Consider the following 24,929-nt stretch of genomic DNA (forward strand, 5'->3'; position numbering starts at 1 on the left):
TAGGGAGAAAGGAAATGTATGATAAATGGAGTTGGCTATGCCTGTTTGTATTTGCCTTTTCTCAAAGGTTAGGATTGGAACAGTGTTAAGAGAAGCAAAGCTTTGACTGGACTTACTTAAGCAGTAAGAGTGAGCTGTTCTTTATCATATTAATTTCAGTTGACTCATGTCATTTCACCTCCCCAAACCAATGATGGTTGGTTAAGATTATATCCAAACCAGTCATAAGTTACCAATGAATCAGTAACAGAATATTTTGGGCTGGTATGCAAAAACATCTCTTGCTCCATATTTAGTTAGCTTGGATTCTCTGTGGTTCAACAATATTTTACAGAAACAAAACATTCTCAACTTCAAGCAGAGTACAGAATCCTCAATCTTTTAGTGCAAGGAGGGCAAAAAGTTTTCCAATTTACAGCTTCATTCCTCTTGGAGTAGCTAACAGACATCTATCTTGCATAGTCTGTGTTCAAGACTTTCCACTGTCACTTATTTTGATTATCTGATAGATGCTGTAGTATTATGCAGCAAATAAATCATGGTATCAACTCCTTGTCATGCTAATCCTCTCTGCTTTTCCAAATAGGAGAAGAAAAGATTGAAGTATTTGGGTATGGAAGCCATGATAAAGAACATATCTTTCGTGGTTGGAGTAATTTTTATTTTTCTCAGGTGGACTTGTAATTTGTTTGAATTGTTGCTGTTGAGAAGCACTATGGTGTAGCTTTTAGAGAAATTATTGGTAGGAAACAATGTTTAGAAAAACCTTGAGAAATACACCTTTGCCCTAACAGTATCAGTTTGCTTTAGAAACATTAATGTATCATATCTATTTTGTGGTTTGATGCATATGTTAACAATGTTGTCATTGTTTCTATGTGTCTGACAGCTACATCAAAGAAGTATCTGAAAATTGGAGTTTTCCTAAAGCTAAAAAACCCATAACTAAATAAAACACTCTGCTAAGCTCTTGTAGAAAACCCAACTAATCCATGGTCAGCCATAAATAAAACCAAGAGAACTAAAGTGAAGATCAAATCTGTGGCATTGTTCAGAGCCTGATCTTGGGGCTTTAGCATTTACTTAATGCTTTGCTCTTATTGCATTTTTCATTCATGGCTTATGAATTGCTTTACAAAGAAAAGTAGTAATAGTCTTATTTTTTGGATGAGGACTAAACAAGCACCAAGAGATAAAATGGCTTGTCTATTTAGTCAGTTCATTATAGGTATAAAGGCTTCTGATGCCAAATATTGCCTTGATTTTTAGGTAGATTTGGTTCTTTTAAGGAAGGTACATTTCACTTATATACCCCTTGCAAACTAAATGTATTGTTCTCCTCCATACTTCCAGGCTCAGAAGTGGAGGAGAATTGTGTGAGACTTCGAATTCATGACTTGCTCTGAAAGAGCTAAAAACCCAATCAGTATCACACTGTTTTTCAAAACTTAAGAGAATTAATGGCATACTGAGCCAAAACAGCCAATGCTTTTCCCTTGGAACACCATTCTCGATCCCATTAAAAATGACCTTTAGTGAATATTTTTGTTTTAATGGAAACAAGGAAGGTCATAATTTAGTTTACAAAACATCCTCAAATGCTCTTAACAAGAAAATCCACATGCCAGTTTTGAAGGATTCATACAGCTTCTCTTGCTCTATCCTTGCTTTGTTAAATAGCTGTGCCTGTTTCAGCCGTGACTAAATCTTTGTAGGAAGGAATGTTTGGAAGGATGACACATGTGGTTAAAAAACAGGAATTAGTTTCTGGAGTTTAATTCCCAGCATTGCCACAGACTTCCTCTGTGACTTTGGACAAGCCACCACATCTCTGTGACTAAATTCACTGGCTGTAAACTGATGCTAGTGAAATTTCTCCTCTTTAGAGGCAAGTTGTGAGGAGGATGTATATTTGGGTATGAATTGCAGCTGTGGAGGACTTAGATTTTTAACTTTGTAAAATGTGTGAATCCGAAATAATTATTTAAAGGTGTGGCCATTTTCTATGGATTGTCTCAATAATGGGAAAATGCCACAAAGTAATTGGAGTAATTTGTCTGTGGTACTTTAGCACCTCTTTCTGTCAGACAGTTTTGCAGCTGAACATACTTCCTTACTTCAGAGGCTGAGTCCAGGTCACTGACAGAAGAAGTTGTAGCTTTAGGTGTGGTGTAGATTACAGCAGTGATGGACTTTGGGGAACTTTAATAAATCAGGAAGGCCTGACCCTCAGGTGCTGAAAGAGGTGGCTAGGGATATCAGCCTAGCGGATGACATCCAAAAGGTCAAGTGGCAGACTGTGCAATGACAAAAGTCAGGTCCAGGTATCAAAGGCAGTCTGTGCTAGATCTGACTGGGGACAATTTTTTTAGGTCCCCAAGCCTGCATCTCAGATAGAAGAAGGCTTCTTCAGTAGTAATTGGGCACATTGAATTCACATAAAATCTTTGCTCCTCTGGTTTCTCAGCAGTTAAACAGTGAGCTACATTTGCCAAGAAGCCTGAAAAATCCTCTTGTTCATCTAGTCCAAGGCATATTCATGGCCGATTGTTTAGACCGACATTTGTCATATTTATCCAGATTGCTTTTTAATGTGATCAAGCACATAAATAGGGATTCCATAGTCTGTGATGGGCAACTTGTAATTCTGCTTAGGTGCTTGTGCAACCTCTCGCTATAGGGAAGAGAGGTGAATGAGCAGCTGCCCTTAGACCAGTCACCTAATCATCCTTTTCCTTGGGCAACAGCGCAAGGGAGGTGAGAATGCCTCAGTATCTGCTGTGGTATCTACTCTTCCTCCTCTCTGTGAGGCAAAGGGCAGGGAGCAAGGTTTGAGTTTTTTTAAAACTTCAATATTACTTCAGTAATTACTTTTCTTCCTCTTCTGGAAAGCTGCTGTCTTTGCAGGCCACTACACACAAGAGAGAAACAAAGCTGCTGCTACAGTTGCTCTGCTTGAGCTCACAAGCACCAAAAGACAATATATGATTTGCAAAATCTGGGTCACAGGCTCTAGGAAAGACAATGTGTACACAGGGGAGGAAGAGGATATGGAATTGATGGGGTGGGTGTATCTGTTAAAAGGGGATGGGTTTGTTAAATATTCTTCCAAATACTATAATCCGTGCAAAACTGAATCAGTGAGCTATTTTCCACAATGAAATAGGAAAACATTTCATAGGTGCCATCCTGTCCGTATTTTGTTGGTCAGTTCTGCTGTAAATAAACAGTATCTGTAACATGGAGTAATTGCATGCTTCCAACAAAAATAAACAGAGGATAAGATTCTCTGGGTTTTTTTTTTTGGGGGGGGTTTTTTGTGTTTTTTTTTTTTTTTTTTTTTGGGTGGGGGTTTTGTTGTTGTTTTTTTTTTTTTTTTTTTTTTTTTTTTTTTTTTTTTGTAAAATGTGATTAGAAGCCAGAAATATAAAATAACTGCATCAGAGACTTTGGACTCCAGAAATCTTTTCTCTTGGATTGTAGAAATAGGATGTTTAGATAAGTTCTTGGTAAGAGCTGGAGCTTGCTGGGTCTCAATTCTTCCACTTTGTGAAGTACAAGAAAGTCTGATTAAAATGAAATACCTGTTATTTAGAGGTGTGTATTTCTTAAACCTGTTGTATTTTCAAAGTACTTGAAAAAGTTTTCTTATCATTAAACAGTGTCTAGAGTTCCTTAGGTGTGTAAGAATTGGTTCTGCTTGCATCCCATTTCAAAAAACTCCCTCAAAATCAGTGATATAGGTGCATTTTTATCCAAGGATTTAAATCGACTGATATAATCTTCTTTGTGTTCTCAGCTCCACTGTATTTAGAAACAGCATTGATTTTTTTTTTTACTTCTGGAGTGCAGTATTCTCTTCCATTGTTGATTCTTCATCCACAATACAGTACATGTGTGACTGTCATTACAACTTCTTTGGGGGTTTTTTTGATACTACTATGGTGGGGTCTTTGCTCATGAAGTCAAATGGAAACTCTGCAAATTCTCCATCAGGTTTTTTATCCCTACCCTCTTACTATCAAGAAATCTCACACGTAAGGGTCCACAGTGGAAGGTGACTAATGTGTTGTACTGCTAGTATGATGATTCTTTAATATTCTCTGGTATTGCTGGGTAATCTTTTAGGACAGATTTAAAAGCTACTGGCCAGCTGGTGTGTAAAAGGCAAAGAACAGCAAGGTAAATGTGTTCTGCTACAAAGGCGGCAGAGGCCACTTGAAATGTGACGCAGAACTTGGAAAAACTTCTTTTTTATTCTGATAAATTGCCTGGTTTGAGTCACGGTTTGTTGACCTCTCCCATCCACTTCTAGATACACATGAAAAATTTTTTTTTCATATTTAAGGATTTTTTTCTTTTGCAAACGTCTTCATAATAATTAGAAATAAATGGCTTCCTAGTGACTTTTTTCCTTGGAAAACAATGGTTTAAATTAAAGAAAAAATTGTTTTGCCCAACATATAAACAAACATACAAGAGTTCCAAAAAACCCCAAAGTTGGGAGGAAGTAGAACTGCCAGTGGTTTGAGAAAACCACGCGCAGGTTCTTGTGTCTCTATGGAAAGTGTTTGTTTTTTGTTTTGTTTCGTTTTTTTTTTCCTGACTGGCTTGTTAAACCGTGCATGTTCCAAATGTGTACTATTTAATGGTTCACTTTTAGCATGATTTCTCCTTTTAAAGATGACAGTATTTAAACCTAGCAACATGTTGTTTTAAGATCAACAGTTTAACAAGAGCAAAATCTGCCTCCCAGACTCGGCTGCCTGCCTTCCTTCCAAGATACTTTGTTCTTGGAAGAAGCTGATGGCAGTGATAAATGTAAGAGTGAGAGCTCTGCAGTTATTGTCAGCAAGTTAGCTTTATGGGTTGGGGATTAGACCTTTGATGTCTTATCGAGTTTCTGCCCTGCGTGAATCACTTGCTTACTTGATTTAAATTATAAAAAGAAATGCTCTGTTGTGATACTGTCTCATACTGTGTCTTCGTCATTTGAGATGCCCTCAGTGTTCTTTAGTTCCCCAGGAAGAGAAGGCAACCAGCCATATGGAGAGTGGCCAGTTGCCTGCTGATCGTGATAGGCATTAGAGTTGCATAGAAACTCGGATATAGAAAAGTCCTATTTAGCTGAGCCTTTCTGTCCCCCCCCCCAAAGGGAGATTGTTCCCAAAAAGTCTGTAACACGATATCTAGTACTGTTTCACTTTAGCTTTTGAGGGGGTCTCCCTATTCCTTTAATAAATTACTTCCTTTTCACTGAGGTAAGAGCTTCTTTATGAAGTTGTCTTTTTAACATCGCCCAGTGTAACTGGTGCTGGACTGGTATGGAGAGCTGGTGGCTGCTTGGACATGTGGTGGAAAGAGAGGTGAGCTGGGAAGGAGGTCTCCCTTTCATGATTCTAGTGAGCGGTGAGGATGGCAGTACCTCACCCTGAAGGCAACTGAGAACATCTAGAAGCTCATTTTCCAGGTTTCGCTTGTGCTATGTGCTGTACCAGTGCGTGAAGACATTTCTTTGTGACAAAGGTTCAACCTAATGCTTCTTATTTTGAGTTATACATCATTGCTCTTAGTTTTATTGTTTTTAAGCTACCGCAGACACTTTAAGGGTATGTGTTGCTATTCTTTAATCCTAAAATAGATATAGAAATGTTGATCTGGATTAGACTTTATTTTAAAATAGCTTTCCAACATTTTAGAAGCCAACATATTTTTCATGTGAGCAGCCTTTGAACAAGATTGAAAAGTAAAATGTATCTGTTCCCAAATCATAGCTGTGGTTATTAAAGACACCAACCAGGCAGATTAGCTGTGTGTGAGGAAACCGGCTAACAGGACAGTTGTGCTAGCCCACTTGTATTCTGAAAGTTGGGTCAGTACTCATGAAAAGCTTAAGTAAACTAAAGGAAATTCAATACATAGACAATGCATCCCACTGTTTCTCTGTTTATTTTCTCCCTGTGTGACTTCTGGCAACTGACAAGAAACACTATAAATGACAGCAACCCGCCAAAGAAAAGATTATGAATAACAATACCACAAGAATGAAGGGCATAAAGTTACCAGTGACTTGGGAAAAATGCAGAACACAGGACTCTGACACATCTAGCAACTAGTGGATTGTAGTATATGCAGAACAGAACACTTTCAGATAAGAAACCCTTTCAATTTGAGCTTCTGTATGAATTTATGGTAGATTGTTTTGTACATACGTACGAAGGACACCACCTTCCCGATAAGAGTTGTCTTTTTTTTTTTTTCTCTTTACCACATTTTTAACAGTGCTGCTTTCAGCACTCTATTTAAGAATGTCATGTTTTACATCCCAATCTGCAGTTTTATGTTCAGGCAACACATACAGCAAGCTGATACCCAAAGTCTGGACACCATTTAACTGTTTTGGTGGTGCAAAATGAAAAAAAACCCCAGCTGTTTATGTTAAACTAGAGTTCAAAAGAATTTTCCTGTGATGTTTATTATAATTCTTTTGATCCCTGAAGAGCCAGGTAAACTACTTTTTTATGAGGGGGAAAAAAAGTTGCAGTTTATTTGTCCTTGCTGAGGCACACTTTTATTACTTCAAAGTGCCTACAGTATTAAATGTGTGGGCTGTTTTCATCTACAGTGAATTTGTTAGGTTCAGTTTGCAAAATGTTTAGTTTTAGTATCGTTGACAGTCTTTATCATGTCTTGAAAAGTAAGACCATTAGTTCATTTTTAGCTATATGGGGTGAATGCCAACAAGTCATTCATACATTGGTTTTGATGCTTAGACTTTGCAGCTTCTGGCATGACTCAGTGAGTGCTTTGTGCTTCCAAAGACTGTATTGTAGGAGCATTCAAATGAATCAGTGAAAGCTCCTTTGGAAAGGGTAGTTCTCCGGGGCTGAGTGCTACTCAATAGGAGCCCAAACCTGCTCCTATTGAAGTGTATGTATTTACCTTGGTAGGGATGGAACCAAATCCTAGAATTAAGCTATTCAAGAAAATAGCCCTTCAAGAGGTATGATTACACTTCAATGAAGCAAAGTCTCAGTGGGCATTAGAGACAGTTCTCCCCTGTGTGCTGCTGCAGATGCACAGACACTTGCTGGAGACCTTTGGTAAAATTCTTTTTGAAACCTAGACCCAGCTTCTGTTTTAGTTGTCTGGAACCTGGTGCGTGGAATGTTTCTTCCCCTTTGTGTTCCTTTGATACTATGGGCTGGGTTAATCTTGTAGGACTTCAACCATTTGCTGGAGAGCTAGTGGCTCTCCAGTTCATAACGTGGAAGAGACATTACTAGAATGCAATCCATCTTCTCTTAAGTCAGGTGAATTTTACCCTAAAGGTGCCAAATTCTGGTTTCTCTAGTCTATGCAACTAGCCCCACACTATGAAATCATGATCATGGCTTGCTGTCCTGGAGAGTGCTGCAGTATTGTGGCTGGAATATTTACTTTTTTTGTGTGAACAGGGACAAATAAACTTTCAAGAACAAATGTTAATTTTCAGATGACCAAGATAACCTCATTGAAGTCAGTAGCCTGCTCATCTGCTAGTGAAATATAATGGAAAAATTCTGATTTACACCAAGAACATTTATCATTGAGAAGAGACACAGAAATGTTTTGAGGTTCTTGCAAGTGCAGACTGCCTTGCCCACTACAGTAGTGGGAGTGGGCACATTCTAGCTCATCAGTATGCTATCTATCTGATTAGTCCTGTGTGTGATGTCTTTCTGTATAAGTTCTTCCATGCAAGCTTAACTTTAATAGTGATGTGCTGTATGTCTGGACAAAGGAGGAGGTCACAATTTGAAGTAAACAGCTCTGGGCTTGCCCTGGAAGACTTGTGAAGGACTGTTTTGCTTCAGTGGGACAGCACAAGGTGAACTAATCTGTTAAAGATAGGTTAAGTACACTAGTTATGCAGGGTTTTCATTTTTAATGTGCCTTCTGGTACTGTCGTAAGTAAGCCAATAACAAGGATAAGGAGAAATTAGGTTTTTTTCAGCACTACGATTGGATGCTTGTCATGGCATTGGGATGAGAATAGGGTTTGTTGTATAAACGTACCTTCTGCTTCATTCCTTGGCAGAAGACTGATGAAATAAATACTGAAAAAGAGTGGCGTTTTAATAAAGCACTTTAACTGAGACAGATTAGCTGGTTACAGTACTTTAAGGCAGACTGTAATATGTTGGTATTTAAACATCATTGCCTTTGAAATATGCATGAGAATATGATTTTACAAATTATAGCCTGCATGTATGGATATATATACACAATGGTGTATGTTTGTGCATATATAGATACACATGTGAATATATACATACATACATACATATATGTTACTATTGTCTAACTCATTTTCCCATTGTAGACAAGCCTGGAGGGGACAAAATGTTCCTAGCTTGGAGACTTTCACATCTGCCCTTCAGGCAGCTATCAGACAGAAAGAACATGGCTGCATAAATCACTGTAAATCAGCACATTTTTCAACAGCACAAAGCCGTAAGTGCAGAACCACTTTAGAGCGCACTTCTCCATAGTTTGTTCACAGACCTTCCATGCCAGGAGTGGGGAAGTCAGACCATTCTATTCAACATTTTACAGTAACCAGATGCAGGATAAAGAAATTGCCTTTCAAAGCTATAGTCTGCACTAGGCTTTTCCAAGCAAAACAGTGGTGTCTAGCACCTATCTCTTCTGCCTGTTTTTTTCAGGCCTTTTTGGCCCTTAACCCCCCAGAATGAGTTGTTACTCTCCTGTTCTGCAAGCAGGCTTGACCTTACTTAATTTTAGATTCTGAAGCAGTAGTTTTCACCAGGTACAAGGGGTCCACAAAAAGTAACAGAATAAAAGCCTGTTGTCAGTATGTTTAAATATCTAGTTTCAGTGGAGGGTATATAGCACTGAAAGGAAAACTGAAAGGGTCTATAAATTGAAGAAAGGTTGGAAACCTCAAACAATACAAATCCACAAACTTGAAGGTCAGTCTTTTCCTAGTGCACAGACTCCAACCTGATCTTACAAAGTGGGATGGAGTTTCTCTCCATAGAAGAGAAGCAGTTTATGGGTCTTCAGCTGTAGTAGCAAAACTTATATTAGGGCAAAGTAAAAATAAGCTTCGCATAGTTATGAGCTATGCTTTGTGTGCAGCCTGTTTGTTAAGGATGTCTCTACAGGACTGCAGGGAAATTTTCCTAGTTTTAACTGGCCAGAAAAAAAAAAAAGTAATAAAAAGAGAAGTTCGGGATCAGTCCTCTGCCTTGCTCGGATTAATCAGACAGTGGCCTCTGACCAAAGACAATCCACAGCTGTTCACTATATTGTGAAATGTAGAGTAAAGCATTTCCCATTACTGTTTAAAAGGCTGTGAGCCAGATTCAATAACTAATCTTTATGCCTCACCCTAAGTTCATCTGTTGTCAGCTTTTTCTCCAGTGGAGTGAGATGTCTGTGTTCCCCATGACCAGATTGTGACACTGGTCTCAACTCTTCTGCTTTCTTGCACTGGCAATTTGGCTTGTAGATGTATCCAGTTGTTGATTGTCTAGCCATACACCTTTTTTCTCTCAGTATACTCTGTGATTTGCTTAGGTGGAAGGAGAGCTGCTCTGCACTATAGATGACGGGATCACAGATTTGTGCAATGGAAGTGCACAAATGTGCATGTGACTTGTTTTCTTCTGAAGACCTTTTCTGCCTTAGTGGTGATGTGGTGGCAGGATGTAAACCAGAGGGAATGACACCAAATCCTTGCGAAAGGGTGGATAGTGTAATGCTATAGCATTGTGTTATGCTATAGCAATGAAGAAGTTTATGGACATGTTATCTTGATAAATGGTTTAATAGCACAGTAAAGAAATCATCGAATGCCGACTCTTGAGGTACTGGAAAAACTCTCTTGCATCCTGACTGTCCTTAGCCCAGATGTGGGACCAGGGACAAAAATGAAGCTGAAAGATAAAACATAACAGAGAACAGAAAACAGTAGAAATAATTTTCTCCAGTATAAGCAAGGTTTCAGGTATCTGATACTTCACACTGACATTTCTAGTGTTACCGAACTCCAGTACAGAGGGATGAAAGATCACTGGGACAGCCTGTGATACAGAGGGGCACATTTCAACCAGTGTTAAGAGTCTTTATTGTGGGAGACAGTCAAAGAAAATACTGTAATTCCGTGATGCCTGAAACACATGACAGTAAATAATATTTTATCAGTGCTTGTATCTGTCAAGTGGGTGCATGCAGTTACAGTGACTTTGGCTTTATTAACTGAGGTAAACTTAACAATAAAGAATTTTTCTGATATAGTTCCATTATTCTTTCTTCTCAGAAGTAGTACGTGAGAATTTAAAGCAGTGCCTAGTATGGAATAGTAGGCCTCTTGGAAACTGGGTGTTGTAAAGTATAACACTCTGGAAAGGCTGAAATAAATTGGAAGGTGTACAAATTTTTTATTATATTAAAATGTAAAGCAGAAGATAAGTTAAAGCAATTCCAGTTGAGGAGTTGTGCCTGCTAATCTGTAGCATAAGCTTCAATTTGTAGTTGAAAACCATTTTCTGAAACTTGACTAGGCTGGTTTCTGTGTTATTAGTGGCAGGAACACCTCTTTGTTAAAAGTGGTTTGCTTTTTAATAGGGTTTAGCCATAATTGTCCAGTTTTTGGCGGTGGTTCAAAATAGTTCCACCTCAGGTTGGTCAATTTTTGTTGGCTTAATATCAGTTGCTGCCAGCATTCAACAGAAATTCTGCTTTAAGCTTGCCTTTTAGTGAATCACGTGTCTGTACAATAACAGATTTGTTTGTTAAATGAACTTAAAGACAGAAATAGATGAGCCAGTTTCAGGCTGAGTCACCTTCTGGTCCATCTAGAAACACCTTTCTCTCTAAACTGTCCTATTTTAATCAAAAGGAGTGTTTTCACAGGGAAGTAGAGCGCTAAGATATGCATCAGTACCATCCTAGTGTCACTGACTCAGCTTGTTCCTGTTTAAACAAATGGCAAATCGTGTGAGAAATCCCTTAGCCCTAGCTTGTTTCAACATTTCTATTACTTTTGGCATTTATCAATTCTTTTGGCTACATACTTTCTATCTTTATTTTATAAGTACATTTGCTAGTCAATCTTGTATGCTGTCTTTTCTTGCAAAAAGTTTCTTGCCTTTTTGTCCTTCCTGCTCTTAAATTCCTCAGTTACACTGGGTTGGTGGAAATTGTTTAAATGTACGACCCAAATTCTTCAGTGAGGTTTGGCTAACCAACAAGCTATTTAAGTGGTTTTGTCTCCTGGGTATGTCTTCATCCTCTGCTTTTCCAGGTTGCTTGAATATCCTTGAACCCATAATTTACCCTAATCTCCTCTAAGGCTTTGAAATAATAAAATACTTAAATAAAACTCTTTGGATAAATGCCCTTTAAAATATAGCTTTATCTGTGAACTATTACACTCTCAAGAGAGTGGATTTTGTTCCTCAGATGATTAAGGGGATTTTCTGTCTGCTGTGTTACTGTGGTTTGTCCACTGTGAACAGGCATACCTATCAACTCAAGCGACAACTCGAAACAGAAAAGATGAAGAAAGTCTGGGGGAAAAATGGGGCAGAGGGTAGACTGTTGCTCTGTGTGATTCTCCCTCCACCTCATGCCTGGGTTCAGTTCTCTGATCTACCATGTGATTTTCTATGGGTCATGAAGCCTTCCTGTACTTTTGAAAATAATTCCCTGCTCAACAGGGATGTTGCTGAGGATAAATTAAGGGTGGCAAAGTGCCTAGCCATTACAGAGGGTAGTCTTATACACACAGAAAGGCTGTACTTAGATCCTTACTTCACAAGATAGGAAGAGGGATATCACTTGACGTGCCATCACGAAATCCACAGGGCAGATCTAAGGCAGAACAGGGGACTGGATCCAATTTCATTGCGAGAGGCCTCATGGGGTCTATTTTTCCTTGAAAAGTACTTTTCATAGTCTAAACCCTGACTCCTGCAGATACCTCCAAAACAAGAAAGGGAGGCTTGGAGGACCTCACTGGGGCCCCCCACACTGCAGCTCACCAGAGCACCCTGGCATGCCCTGGAGACCAACATAATGTGGAGATTGGTCACAGTCATTGAAGCCTGTCTTCCCTGTTGCTCATTTTGCAGGTAAAGGGAGATGACTTAAGTTTTTCTCTCTCCTTCCTCAGATCAGCTAATTATTGATTTCTGACAGCAAAAATGATCTGAAAAATAGCACCAAAATGGGGGCAAAAGGAACATCTCTTTTGGAGCTGTATAGCTAAATGCCAGGATGAAAGTTTTGGGGTTTGTGTGTAATTTGAGTAATTTGTGAGTTATTTGCTTCTAAAACTAATTATTGTTAAAAGTAAAAAATTGCTAGATATGTCAGGAAAAGGGAACTTTCCTTTTTATGTTACTGCGCCAGTAAAATATAAAAATTTTGGTCAAAATCCAACCATATGACTATTATTTTAAAGTGATACCTTTGAGATTGTCTCTCCATTTTTAGGCATGCTCTCCAGAAAGACATCTGTATTGCCTCACGTTAAGTGATGGGAAATGCAAATAGACCACAGTTTAAGTATGAAGATTACAGAGATTTATGCTTCTCTTTATACTTCCCCCCCCCCCCCCCAATACCATGCAGGGAAACTATATGTAGCAAATGTTTTCTGAATTTTTTAGCTTATACTCCTCTTTCCTGCTCAAATACTGGTCTTTGTCCTCTTTTTTTTTTTGCTTGAAATTCTCCTCTTAATAGTTTCAGTTTCTAATCTGAAGTTCAAAATTTTCTCCAGCTGAGGTTTATGACAGTGAACAGCAGCAATGAAACAAGTGCTTCAACTGGATGATGACCTTTTCTTAGGTACCTTCTAATGTTTAGGAGAATTATTATCTCCTGATATAAGCTATATACCTTGCTTAATTTTGTGCTTATTCAGAAACAGTAAAACGATAGAGAAATTCATCTGAGGACTTGAGTTCACCTCTTCCCTAGTCCCCACTTTTCAGGAACTCGGAAGATAAAGTACTATCTTTGTTTTTGGCTGGCAAGCAGCGGCATCGGAACCAATTATGTTTTTGGCAGCATGTTTCAGGGTGAGTAGCTCCTGCTTTTCACAGTGCCAAGGATGATGCCAAAATCATAAGCCTTGCCTGCGGTCCAGGGGATGGAGAGATGAACAGTTAGAGCAAGTTCAGTGTGGCTTCATGGCAGAACTAGAAAGGGGAGCATCTTTTGATGGCAACAAATTACTTCTGTCATCCTATACTCACTCACTGGCTTCTGAAATGATGAAATGGAATTTCTGAGAAAGGGAGAACACTATTTCTGATACAAGAAGGCCAGTTCTTGGCCACCTGGGTACAAGCTGGCTCACATTCAGGTGGCTGTTGACCAACACACCATGTCCTTTTTTGCCAGGCAGCTTTCCAGCTGCTCTTCCCCAAGCCTGTAGCTTTGCATGCGGTTGTTGTGACCCACGTACAGGACTCCATCCTGCATGTTGTAAGAATGGTCTCATAGGAAAAACTGCAAGCTTATGACATTTCCCTCTTCAATCTTGGCATGTATTTTTATAGACAAGCATATTCACAAGTACAAATATTTCTATAAAATACATCTGAAAACTCTGTTTTGTTGAGTAGTCTTTAGCTTTTAAATATAAGCATTGCAAAAATAAATGATCTGTTGTGTTTCACAAGGTGCTTCATAAGATTCTCTTGCCTAGCTCATTTTCTCTTCAGAACTTTTGTACTGAGGCCACTGGAGACATTATGGGTATAATTTTAGATGAGTAATGATGTCCAAAATCCTATTTGGATCTTAGAACAGATTTTTCAGCTTGTTGTTGTAGACTCATTAATGCGTAAATAATAAAATAGTCAAGTTTCCATTGGTCTCATTTTTGTTATGAAGACTTTCTGCTATCACCATTTTTGCTCTAAAGACTCCAACCTGCTGTTTCCAGCTTCATAATGGGTGAAGAAGATTCAGAAATTTTCTAATTGCAATAGTGGTTTTAGTATATGTTAGAGAAATGTTGCAATCTCTACCATTTCAAGGCAACATCTGAATAATCACAGATATGAACTAGCTAGTATTTGAACAGGCTAAAAAGGCTGAGCTTTCTCTTCAGTTTTGGGCAGTATTTGTATGTCTTCCTTGGGGAAGGGGATCACAGAGCGCTTTTCACATGGGAATAGCATTCCTATAGCTTTTTTTTTTTTCCCCCCCCCCCTTAGTTTTTGAGAGTGGACCAAGACAAAGACAGAGAATGCAGCCTGGACTGTGCAGGTTCCCCTCAGAAATCACTCTGTGCGTCTGATGGAAGAACTTTCCTGTCCCGGTGTGAATTTCAGCGAGCAAAATGCAAAGACCCTCAGCTGGAAATAGCGTATCGGGGCAACTGCAAAGGTGAGCAAATCAAAGTTTCTCTTGACCATAATGAAAAATAATAGACTTAAAATAGTTTTTGAAAATGTTTGTATGTTGAAAACTAGGAGTGCTGTAGTTGAAAAGTTTTCTAAAAGCAAGTAGGTTGAAATCCATCCTGTTGATTTTACATAAAGATAAATTGATCTTTATCAATCAGAAAAAATATGACTTCCCCACCCCTTTACAGTATGAAAAGTCCCTTTTAAGGAAATTTCAAGTTTAGGTGGTTCTTCTGAAGGACCATTATCATTGGCAGGCTCAGAGTAACTCTTAAGGTTGTTACGTGCAGAGGTTTCTTGTATATTGCAGTTTGGTATTTTGAGTTACTTAGATTCAGTCTTGTGTTTTCTAACTGCAACCATTTAGTTAGTGAGGGGGGAAAAAAAAAAAGAAAAAAGGTTTTTAATACTTAGAGCTCTCACAGGCCATTTCTGCCTACATAATCCACTCTTTTACTTCTGATCTCTGTTTGGAGAAACTGTGCGACATGCAACCCTAGCACTTCAGATCCAATATTTGTAAAGTATTCACAGTTAAATATTTTCCCTTTCAGAGCAGCCTGGTGCTAGAGAACACAGTTCCTTACTGAACTGTAGGGTTATTCACAACACAGTGATCTTCTTTCTAAAATGTAAGAATAGCAGTGGTCATAAAGATTTACTTTCTCTTTCTGTCCAAAAGAGGGGGGATGGGTTGAGAGAAAACACCAGGGACCACACAGATTCAACCTCTAGGAGGCAATTTTCCACATCATCTCTCTCCAGCTCCAGCAAACCTCTGAAGCATCAAGACTGCTTCAAAGAGATGTTCTTTCTCATCTGCCTAGATGAAACACTATGCTCATTCTTCAGCCCTTTCATAATAAGCCATTGTATTAGCTGATGGATCTATTTACTTTTTTGAACAAGGATAACATAATGAAGCTACCTGAGCCAAAGCTTTTGTTACACTCATGAATGACAGAGAGGATTATTGTGCACTTTGGATTTGTTCATTTTATACATTAGAGCATTATACACGTTTACGGAAATTAGTTTGACTGTTTTTCTTTATTGCTTTTTCCTCTTACCATACTGACAATGTCATCTGCAAGAAATTTTTTCTATAAAGATACATTGAATTGCCTTACTGAAGGTGTCCTTGGTGATGCTGGCAAATTTTTCTGCAGTAAACAACTAATATTTGGAGAAATCCTCATTTGCTGTTTATTAATAGTGTGTCAACACAATTGCAGACTTGGAATTAGGCACCCTAAGCAGCCTACGTGTTGCTAATAGCAAGTATACATCATGCCATTATCAGTCAGATGTTTTTAATCTTTCAATTAAATGAAGGCAAACATCACTCTAGTATTTAAAGGTTTTTTGATTGCAATAGACACATGATTGCCAATAATATACTTGGTCAATACCAGCAAGAGACCAGTGCTCTTTCGTAGCATTTCTACTCAATCAAAGCAGTCTTAAATTTTGAAGTGACCAGTGTCTTTATTCCTACTCATGGCTCAAATCATCAGAAATATTTCAAGCTGTAAAAACAAGCTTTAGAGAATAAAAAGACGATTCGTTGGCCTAGCTGCAGTCTCAGTTTTAGCATGGCTAGAGCTACTTTTGATAGTCCCATCAAACATTCTTCTGAAAGAGCTAAGGAAGTCCTCAGATTAAGACCTCTTTTGAGTCAGTTGCTTTTGAGTGGTGAAATTTGTTGTTGCAGGTGATATTTGAGGAAAGAGCAGAAGGTTGTTTTAGTAGGGCTAACCGAAAAGTGACGGTTTCAGGGCAACTTTCAAGGTTTAAGAATTTGTTTTAATTTCATATTGGAAAGCAAATCCTTTTGGAAGTATTCATCTGTCCCCCTAAAAAAACAGACTTAGCTCCATTAGAACACTGGGTTTAAAGCAAGTTTTGAGGTCGCTAATGCAAGAAAAAGGGAAAGAAACATGCATATTTGCATGCAGAAGTTATGGAGGGAGAAAAGAAATAATTCCTGGTATAGGATTCACAACTTTAAATCTGTGTCTGATATTCATCCATCATTGATCAGAAAGGGCAGTCGTAAGTCTGTGTCTGTCTTGGTCTATCTTATTCACAGGTAAAAATCCCTTTCACAAAAATCTTGTATAAAAATTAAATACTTTTATGTACCATTTTAGTAGTTGAAAACGTGACCAAGTTCTTGTTCGGTTCAGTCTATTAGCTAGAAATCTAAACACTGACAGTTTATGTCAATAACATTTTGGAATAATTGAGTCAATTTATATATTTTTTTCTGTTCATATATTTATATATTAAATTTTCTATATTTTTATAGAGAATTTATATAATTTTTTTTTGTTTATATATCGAGAGCTATGATTTCTTTTTACATCCATAGGGAAGTTTGAAACACCACCAGACAGATGGCTGCTTTCCCTGTCTTTTTTTCCTGAGAAAGCCAAATTTAGATTGACTACCTCTTCTTGTCCTAGCCTCGTCTCAACATTTGTCTCATCTGTTTGATTCTGATCACTTAAATACTAAAATTACAAAGGGATAATTTGCTTTAAATATGCTTGCTTTCCTTTCGTAACTCAAGTTTTGTTCACAGCAACAGTCCTCAGCCCAGGTAATTCTTTAGCATTGCGAAGGAAACCGCTTTATGATCCTGGATCTTGAAACTGAATGACAGATAACTGGCAGAATTTAAACCATTTTATTTTTCTTGCACTTTTTTTTTTTCCTTTTTTCCTCTTTTGTAGTCCACTTCCAGGCAGTGCTATAATCCATTGCTAAGATTGGAAATGTTGTAAGAAGCTACAATCTCATAAAATTTCCAGCCTGTTTTTGCAGCTTCCAAGGTGTCAAATAATCTGTGTGTACTGTAGATAAGCATCCGTGCCTCGAATACTTTTCCAAACAAAATCTAAACTCTGAAGTTATGGAGATTTGCTGTTTGCTTGACACAGATGTTTACTGTGCAACAAGGTTATGAATCTAATAAATGTATGACAGTTGAGAAATATTATTTGTGTTAGGGGAACTGTTAAAGTATCACCTGTGGTGGGGATCCACTACACACACACAAATGCTTCACAGTAAATCTGGCCCAGCAGAGCCAAAGAAACAAAACATACAAGAAGTGGAAAAGCAATATGATTGCTTTTAAACTGGTCAGAAAGACACAGAGGCTATATCTGCATTAGTTAATTAAGCACTGCCAGGACACAGTGTGACTGCCTACACAGGTAAGCTAATAGATTGCTCAAAGCCACCTTCTTTAGGGGTTTAAGGCAGTTCAAGCTGAGAACTGAGCCTATCTATTCTTACGGTACTGCCCTGATACATTCCAGGATCGATCTATTTGTATGACTAGTACAAACTCAGGTATGAGGCCTTTAGCCCTCAGCCTTGTTCCTTACACTACGGCTGGTGAGAATGGGATGGGAGAGCTCTGGATGTCACACAGGAAGCCTTTGCAACTTAAAGAACTGAGCCTTTGATACTTTTTGTTACTGCATGCAAAAAGTACAAGTCAAAATTTCTTAGTCTTGAAAATAGGACCAACTATGCAGAAGTAACATGTCTACAAAAAAAAAAAAAAAAAAGAGGGAAAAACCTTATTCTAAAAAGTAAAAAACTGCTTTTAATTTATATACCTGAATGATGCATTTGCCCATTATGAGTAGGAAGCACTGCAGTTTCCTGTAGGGCCAGTAGCTATAATTTTACATTTAATAGGATTTTACATGATTTGGAACATGGTATGGGTTATTCTAAAAGGCTTGTGTGAAAACTGAAATGCACTAAACATCAGCTAAAAGTTGTCTTCCCCAGCAGACATGGGAGAGGCATTGATAAGTGAAGGTCTCCTCCTTTATCTTACAAATGTAAAGCTGAATGTCTGTCACAAATCATGATAGAGGTGATTACCTGAAACAAGTTATTTTGGTTTTTTTCATGGAGCATCTGGTACATCTCATATGAAGAATTCTGCTCTTTTTTTTTTCTTTTTTTTTTTTTTTTAACTGTTCAGAATTACTCTGTAAAATTTAGTCTTATTGCTATAGAGTGGTGTTGCACAAAGAATATTCAAATCTTCTATTGCCATGAAAATACTGCACTATAAATACAGAAAAAATGAGGGAATGCTTCAACTCATTTCTGCAGACTTCTATCAGTTTCACCTCTGCTAAAATATATCATCAGGTTTGTTACCTTATTTATTCTTCACTACTGAGCAAGTTTTATCCTATGAACTTTGAAAATGTGAACTCATATTTTTCCTGTAGCAGTTTTCAAACAATTTTAGGCTTTTAAAGTAGTTTACTGTGACAGTAACTAACATGTATTAACTTTGAAACCTAAAATTATGATGGTGGATGTTGCTGAGTGGCATTGAAGGATTTTTCAATGAAACCATGCCTTTTTTTGACATGACTATAAGCTTTAGTCCTAGCTAGGTTAGTGGAAGATTTGGGAGATTATGGGATTAATGGAGTTTTCAGAATCTAGTGTCTTTGAATAACTCCATTCTCCTTGGACAGCTTTTTGTCTCCCATCTCAGTAACTTCAAGTCTCCAGTGTAGAAAGTCTGCTAGCAGATTGCACCTTGTTCAGTGCAAGCAATATCTGTAATAGAGGTGTCTAGTGAAGGGAACACAGTTTTTCTGTAGTGGACCACAAAGCAGACAGTGTCTAGTGGACAGCAGCAGTTTTGCTAATGGTGTATGGGTGAATTGGAAGAGGTGGCACTATAGTTCGTCTGGGGTAGTTTGAACTTTATTTATGTGTTTGAGCTCTTTGTGAATGCTGAGATTTAGGCAACTTCTCAGGAGGAAGCGGAAGAGCATGTGCAATGCCGTGACTTAATTTTAGCTGTCCGGCTACTGGGAATGTTACATCTGAACTACAAAGCTGCTATCTCCCATGGAGGTGTCCTGAGCAGAATTAACTAAGAAGAGTTCCTGTTGGTTTGACTAAAGTTTGCCTTGAAAGTGGTCTGCAAGATTTACACGGTAATGCACTTGAAAATAACCTTTTTCTCAGTATTTGCAGAGGTGGCCCCAGCAGGGCCTTGCTGCTTCATGAACACACCAAGGAGAGCTGTCACACAGAGTACTGTCATCGTTATTCTACAACTTTGCAGATCCCCTTTCTTGATTGGAAACCCTAGATAGTTCATGTTTAGCTTAATTCATTTACAGTATCTTAAAGACCCTGTCTGCTTAAAAATGCCATTCTTTTATGGGCTATCGTAGACATAACAAAAAGTACTATCTTCATTCTTACAATTCACATAAAGAACTGAACCACATCAAAATATGAGTGGAATTTCCCATAAAGAGGTATTTTACTGTTTGCTATTTACTTTCCTTAAAGAGAGAAACACTCAGCATTTGTTTCATTAAAATGGGCCTTTCAGCAATAATGAAAAGTTTCACTAATTTGAGTAGTTAGTACGATGAGTTAATGAATGAATTAAGGACATGCTTAAATAATTTGAAACAATGTGAATTAAGCAACCTTTCTGTCCTTGGAAAAACATGCTGATACAGTTTTTTCTTTTGTGCAGAGAAAGGAGGTATTGCTGGGCAGTAGTTGTTTTGGGCTGGTAAATTAATCTCGGTCCTATAATTCATCAATCTAAGCATCTTTTTGGGGAAATGTTACTTTTGCCTCTTAGCTGCAGGCTGGATTGTAAATGCTGGACATGGTTTCTGAGTGCGTGCCTTATCCTGTATTCTTGAGGCTTGAGGTTGCCCTCAAGCTCAGGTTTGCCTGTGAGCTCAGTGTGAGCTCAATGTGTGCTTGCGGTGCCTGAGCGCATCCCATAGGTCAGCGTATGGTCAGGGATATTGGCTTGGCCAGGCCACCTGCTGTCTGGCAGAACATGCTCCCAGGATGTTTACTTTGGAGAGAGAAAGATGTAGTGAGTAGGTTTGGTACTTTTCCTAGCTGAAATGAGTGAAAGTGGGACTGGATCAAGGTATCAGTTTATAAAGTAATCCTGAACACACGCGGAGAGATTGCACAATCTGCAGATTGAAAACAGAACAGTTTTCACTTGTCTTCACCTCTCCCTTTTCTCCTCTCATCTTTTATGAGGAAAAAGGGGGGGGGGGGGGGGGAACCAAACCCCAAAACCGGGATGCTGTTTGGGTGGGTTTTTTTTAAGTCTTCTGGAAAAAAATTGATTACAGGGCGGAGTTTTATTTAAAAAAAAAAAAAGTACCTAGGAGCTGTCTCCTTTTTCAGACATATTTTCTCACAGCAGACTCTGTGTTTAATCTGTAGGATGACTGCAGATTTCCCAACTGTAATTCTGGCAATCCTGATGCAAACACTGTTCAGCCCCAACCTCGTTTTGGTTTTGAGTCTTCATTTATGTTATGTGTCAAGCTGTTATGTATCAAGCCATTGTAGTAAAAATGTTAATTTGAGGAAGAAAATATTCAACATCTTGGTGAACAAAAGGTATCTCTATACAGAGATTATAATTTATGTAGTTTCTGAAAGCAAGAAGAGTTGGCTTCTGATTATACTTTCTAGTAGGTATTTATTGCAGGTAGATAAAGTTTTAAGTATGTTTGGAATATTTTTGTGGAATATCCTTTGCTCTCTTTAATGTATCTACTGGAACACAGGACAAGTAACACGGAAATAGTATCCACAATTTGCTGAAGGTGAAATTTATCTCTCTTTAAAATACTCAATTTTTCTTGATAATATTTCTTCAAGCAGAAAAGCTAGACTGCAGAGAAACAAAGCATATAGGAACATTCTTAGGCACAAAAAAGGTATATTTTTAGAATCAAATATGCACTACTGCAATTGTATGGAAGTAATGTTTCTCTGCTCAGAAAGCCTAGTTAGGCCTTTGGTATGTAAAAAATCAGAAAGCTGTAGCTTTAGTTCTTCTTGCAAATGTTTGATTCAGTTCTAGTCAGACTGTATCTCTCCAAATGTGACTGTTAGAAAATAGAGAGAAATATTATTGTGCCAAGAAGGAATCCAGCACAACATTCTTTATTTTATCTTAAAGCTTAGCTATCTAAATTGCTGGGTGGTTGCAAAGTGGGAGGGGTGGGGGGGTGGTGAACCAACAAAACAACAAAGAAACCCCACACTGCTTGTTAGATGCCAATAGAGGAGAGTTTAGGCTAAGATTGCTCTGTTGTTTTGTTTGAATCCAGAAAGCAGCAATAAAAATAAATAGTGAAAGAGTTGTCCAGCTCTTGTGAAGCAGCAAGTCTATTTTATGGCTGTGTCAGGCTAAATGTCTGCGCTGACATCCTTTCTAACCCAAGAGGCTAATAATCTCTGCACCTTTGAAACTGAAACTTTGAGCATGTATAGCTTGCTATGTGTTTCCTATCACTAGAAGCTACAGCTATTTACATGCTTTGTTGGTAGACACAATCAGTTCTTTGGAATATAGACAGACCTAATTTTCATGTTGTGTAGGTTGTCATATAAACCAAATGGTGTGCTGAACACCAAAACAAATTATGTGCTGAATAAAACATTTTTGTGTTAAACTAACTACAAATTAAGACCATTTGACTTTTATCATATCACTATGAGTTATAAAAAGGGTATAGCAGTGGGAAAGAAACATGGAAGTAGAAAAAAAATCTAGTTCATCGTTAGGGCAATTCAGTAAAGTGCTTTGGTAGATAGTTAACTTCAAACAGCTTGTTGCATCATATGTTCCTAAATTTAAGGACAAGCAAGTGTATATAGGTATATAGGCATAATGGAGTGGTAATAAGGGAAACCTACAGAGAAACAGTGAGAGGTATGTGAATATGTGTGTCTGTACTAGGGCTGCTTGTTCACATCTATGCAACTTTAGAAAAGCTTTCCCTCTCACATAAGAACAGCCAAGTATCTGTGGGAAGTCCTCAAGGGAATTTTTTCTTCAAATGATTAAGTTTAACCACTTTATAAATAGTTTTAACAAAGTGGTAAATGTTTCTGATCTGTTCAGCAGGATATTCCATGTATAATAAAATAACTAAATAAACTGTGAAGTGTATTTTATACATAAATACATAACAAGCCTGTGTCACACACAGTAATCTCTTTGAGAGCAAGCAAAGTCTGCTCAGTGTATTGGGACTGGGAAACGTACTTTTATTCTTACTGAAATATATAGCAAACCAAGAAATACCGGATGAACTAAATCAAAACCTTTGCAGGAGATTTATCTATTCTTTTGGCAAGCTGTTTACTTTTCCATGAGAGAATCTGGGTTAGATCTCCCTGTGGAGCCCCAAAGTTGCTGTAAATTCAATTGTATTAAATGTCACTTTAGAGATGGTGTTTACACCCTTGATGAGTTTGTGTCATTGTTTTAAAGATAAACTTCTACTTTCCAGTAATAAACTTCTCTGAGTGATATATTATTCAAGGATTAGCCAGCAGAGTTGAAGTTTTTTTGGTTTGGTTCCCCCCTGCCAAGCTCAGTGGTTTTGGTGCTGTACTGTTGGAAATAAGGCATAAAATAAAATTAGTTCCAAGTCAGTCCTGTTCTGCTTTTGAGGCTGATTCTGTTTCCAGAATTTCCTTGGGTACTGCAATTTCGTATTAACTTCAGTGCTACCTCAGGAAATCCTGTGCTCCCAGGTGTCACGCATGACAGCATCTGGTTCTGGACCCTGCAGCAGCATATCAGCACCATTTCATAAGTGAAATTCTTCCCTGTTGCATGTAGAAGCTTAGCACAAAATTAAGATGGCTTTATATTTCATCTGTGCCTTCCAGACACTGGTCTCCTCTGGAGAGGGCAATTCAGAAAGACCTCCCCAAACAGCTACAGCTCTGTAATCTCAGTTATGTGTATTTCTGTTCACTCTCATGCACCCATTTCTGTCTTTAGTTATACACCCCAGGATGTATTTGTCTTCTCAAACCTTTAGCTGCCTTTGCAGTGCTAGTGCTGAATCACAACTGTACTATCAAAACACTGGCCAACGTACTGTACTAAAACACCTCAAGGCCTGTACCAACCCAGTTTGAGAGCTTTTTACAGTCTAAGTGAGCTCATTTAAGGTATACTCGTGCATCTTCATGCTTAGTTTCTATGCTAGGAGATTCCCCGCAATCTTCTGAGATGTAAAAGCCCATTCCCCTGGAGTTGAGAAGATAAAAAAATCTCACTGAGTCAGTCATTGACATAATTCACAATTACTTCTAGGCATGCATCGCTGCAAAATCGTTTTTTTCCATTGTCTGAGTATAGGCAAATAAAGCCTTATTTCAGCCAGCTTTTTACATGACTTAGAATCAAATGGTCGTTTCACCAGGTCATATACCAGATTCTGGCTTGAGCCTGATGGGCCCTTATTAATACTTCAGCTAGGAAGAAAATTAAAGTATAGTGGGAATTATAGTCAGAAACCAATAACTGTTTAAAGCCCCTGTTTTTTAGCTGGATGGTTCAAAAACTTTAAACAAAACCAGATTTTTTTTTTTTTTTTTTTAAGGCTTTAGAAGGTATTGCAATCAGAACATAGAGGTAGATTCTCAGATGGTGTAAATCCTGCAAATTTATTGTAAAAAGTATTATAACTTATTTTGGATTCAGTGATGTTTTATTTGGAAGGAATATGGCTCTTCTGAAGTATAATTTAATGTTCATTAATATTCTGAGGAAGAATGTTTTTGTATGTCTTCTTTTTATCTTGACCACCCTATTACATTTCTTCTATCAGGTTTAGACTGTATCTCTGTGTCATAGTTATTCCCTTGTGGTAATACCTTGGTGAAAAAAAAAAAAAAAAGAACTGGGAATAATATTTTGACAATACGCAGTTTGAGATGCTTCACTTGATAAGAAATCTTCTTCATGGGTCTATTTTGGGTATACTGAAGCACAGTAATGCCCACAGCTTTAAAATGTTTCCATGGTTATATAATACAAAATAAGGCTTCAAATGTGAATTTTGTATTCCACTAAGTTTGGTCATTGTTGATCTTAAAGTGTATTAGATCATCCAGAAATAGGAGGCCTTTAGAGCATCAGGCTGTTTAGGAACAAGTGGTGGACGGTTTTGGAGAACTTCTCTTCCTCCTTGGCATGTTTTTATGATAATTCAAATATTGGAGATAATTTACAACCCTACTGGTACTATACCAGAGACCTTATGTGATGGAATTTATATCACTTTTCCTTTTAGACATTTAAACCACATGTCATTCTAGAAAAACGAGGACAGAGGGCCAACAAAGGAGTGATTTATTTTCAGTTAAAATACTAGCTACATTAAAACCACATGTTATTAAGTACTGTATAACCAAACCATGCTCAGAAGAAGGCTTATGACACCAAAGCTTTCTTAAAATGTTGGTTTTTGTTTTGGTTTGTTTTTTTTTTTTTGGTTTGGTTTTTTTTTTTTTTTCATTTTCCCCAAAAGCTTTGGCAGTGCGTACATTAACAGACTTCACCTGAGCTGCACAGTACGTTGACTTTAATTTTCCCTTGATGAAACGAGTTCTTAAAGGACCAGAGTA

The 24,929-nt window shown here is 37.9% G+C and overlaps 1 protein-coding gene across 4 annotated transcripts in view; it reads left to right on the forward strand.

The window, feature by feature from the left end:
- The window catches only part of SMOC2 (SPARC related modular calcium binding 2), a 137,671-nt gene that overhangs the window by 30,124 nt on the left and 82,618 nt on the right, over positions 1 to 24,929 (forward strand). For all 4 annotated transcript variants that reach the window (XM_030499891.2, XM_030499892.2, XM_030499894.2 and 1 more), the window contains exon 2: positions 14,244 to 14,415. In XM_030499891.2, the coding sequence (XP_030355751.1) occupies positions 14,244 to 14,415 (172 nt within the window). The remainder of the gene's footprint in view (positions 1 to 14,243; positions 14,416 to 24,929) is intronic.

This window comes from Strigops habroptila, chromosome 10, assembly GCF_004027225.2.
Source record: "Strigops habroptila isolate Jane chromosome 10, bStrHab1.2.pri, whole genome shotgun sequence".
NCBI classification, from domain to species: Eukaryota; Metazoa; Chordata; class Aves; order Psittaciformes; family Psittacidae; genus Strigops; species Strigops habroptila.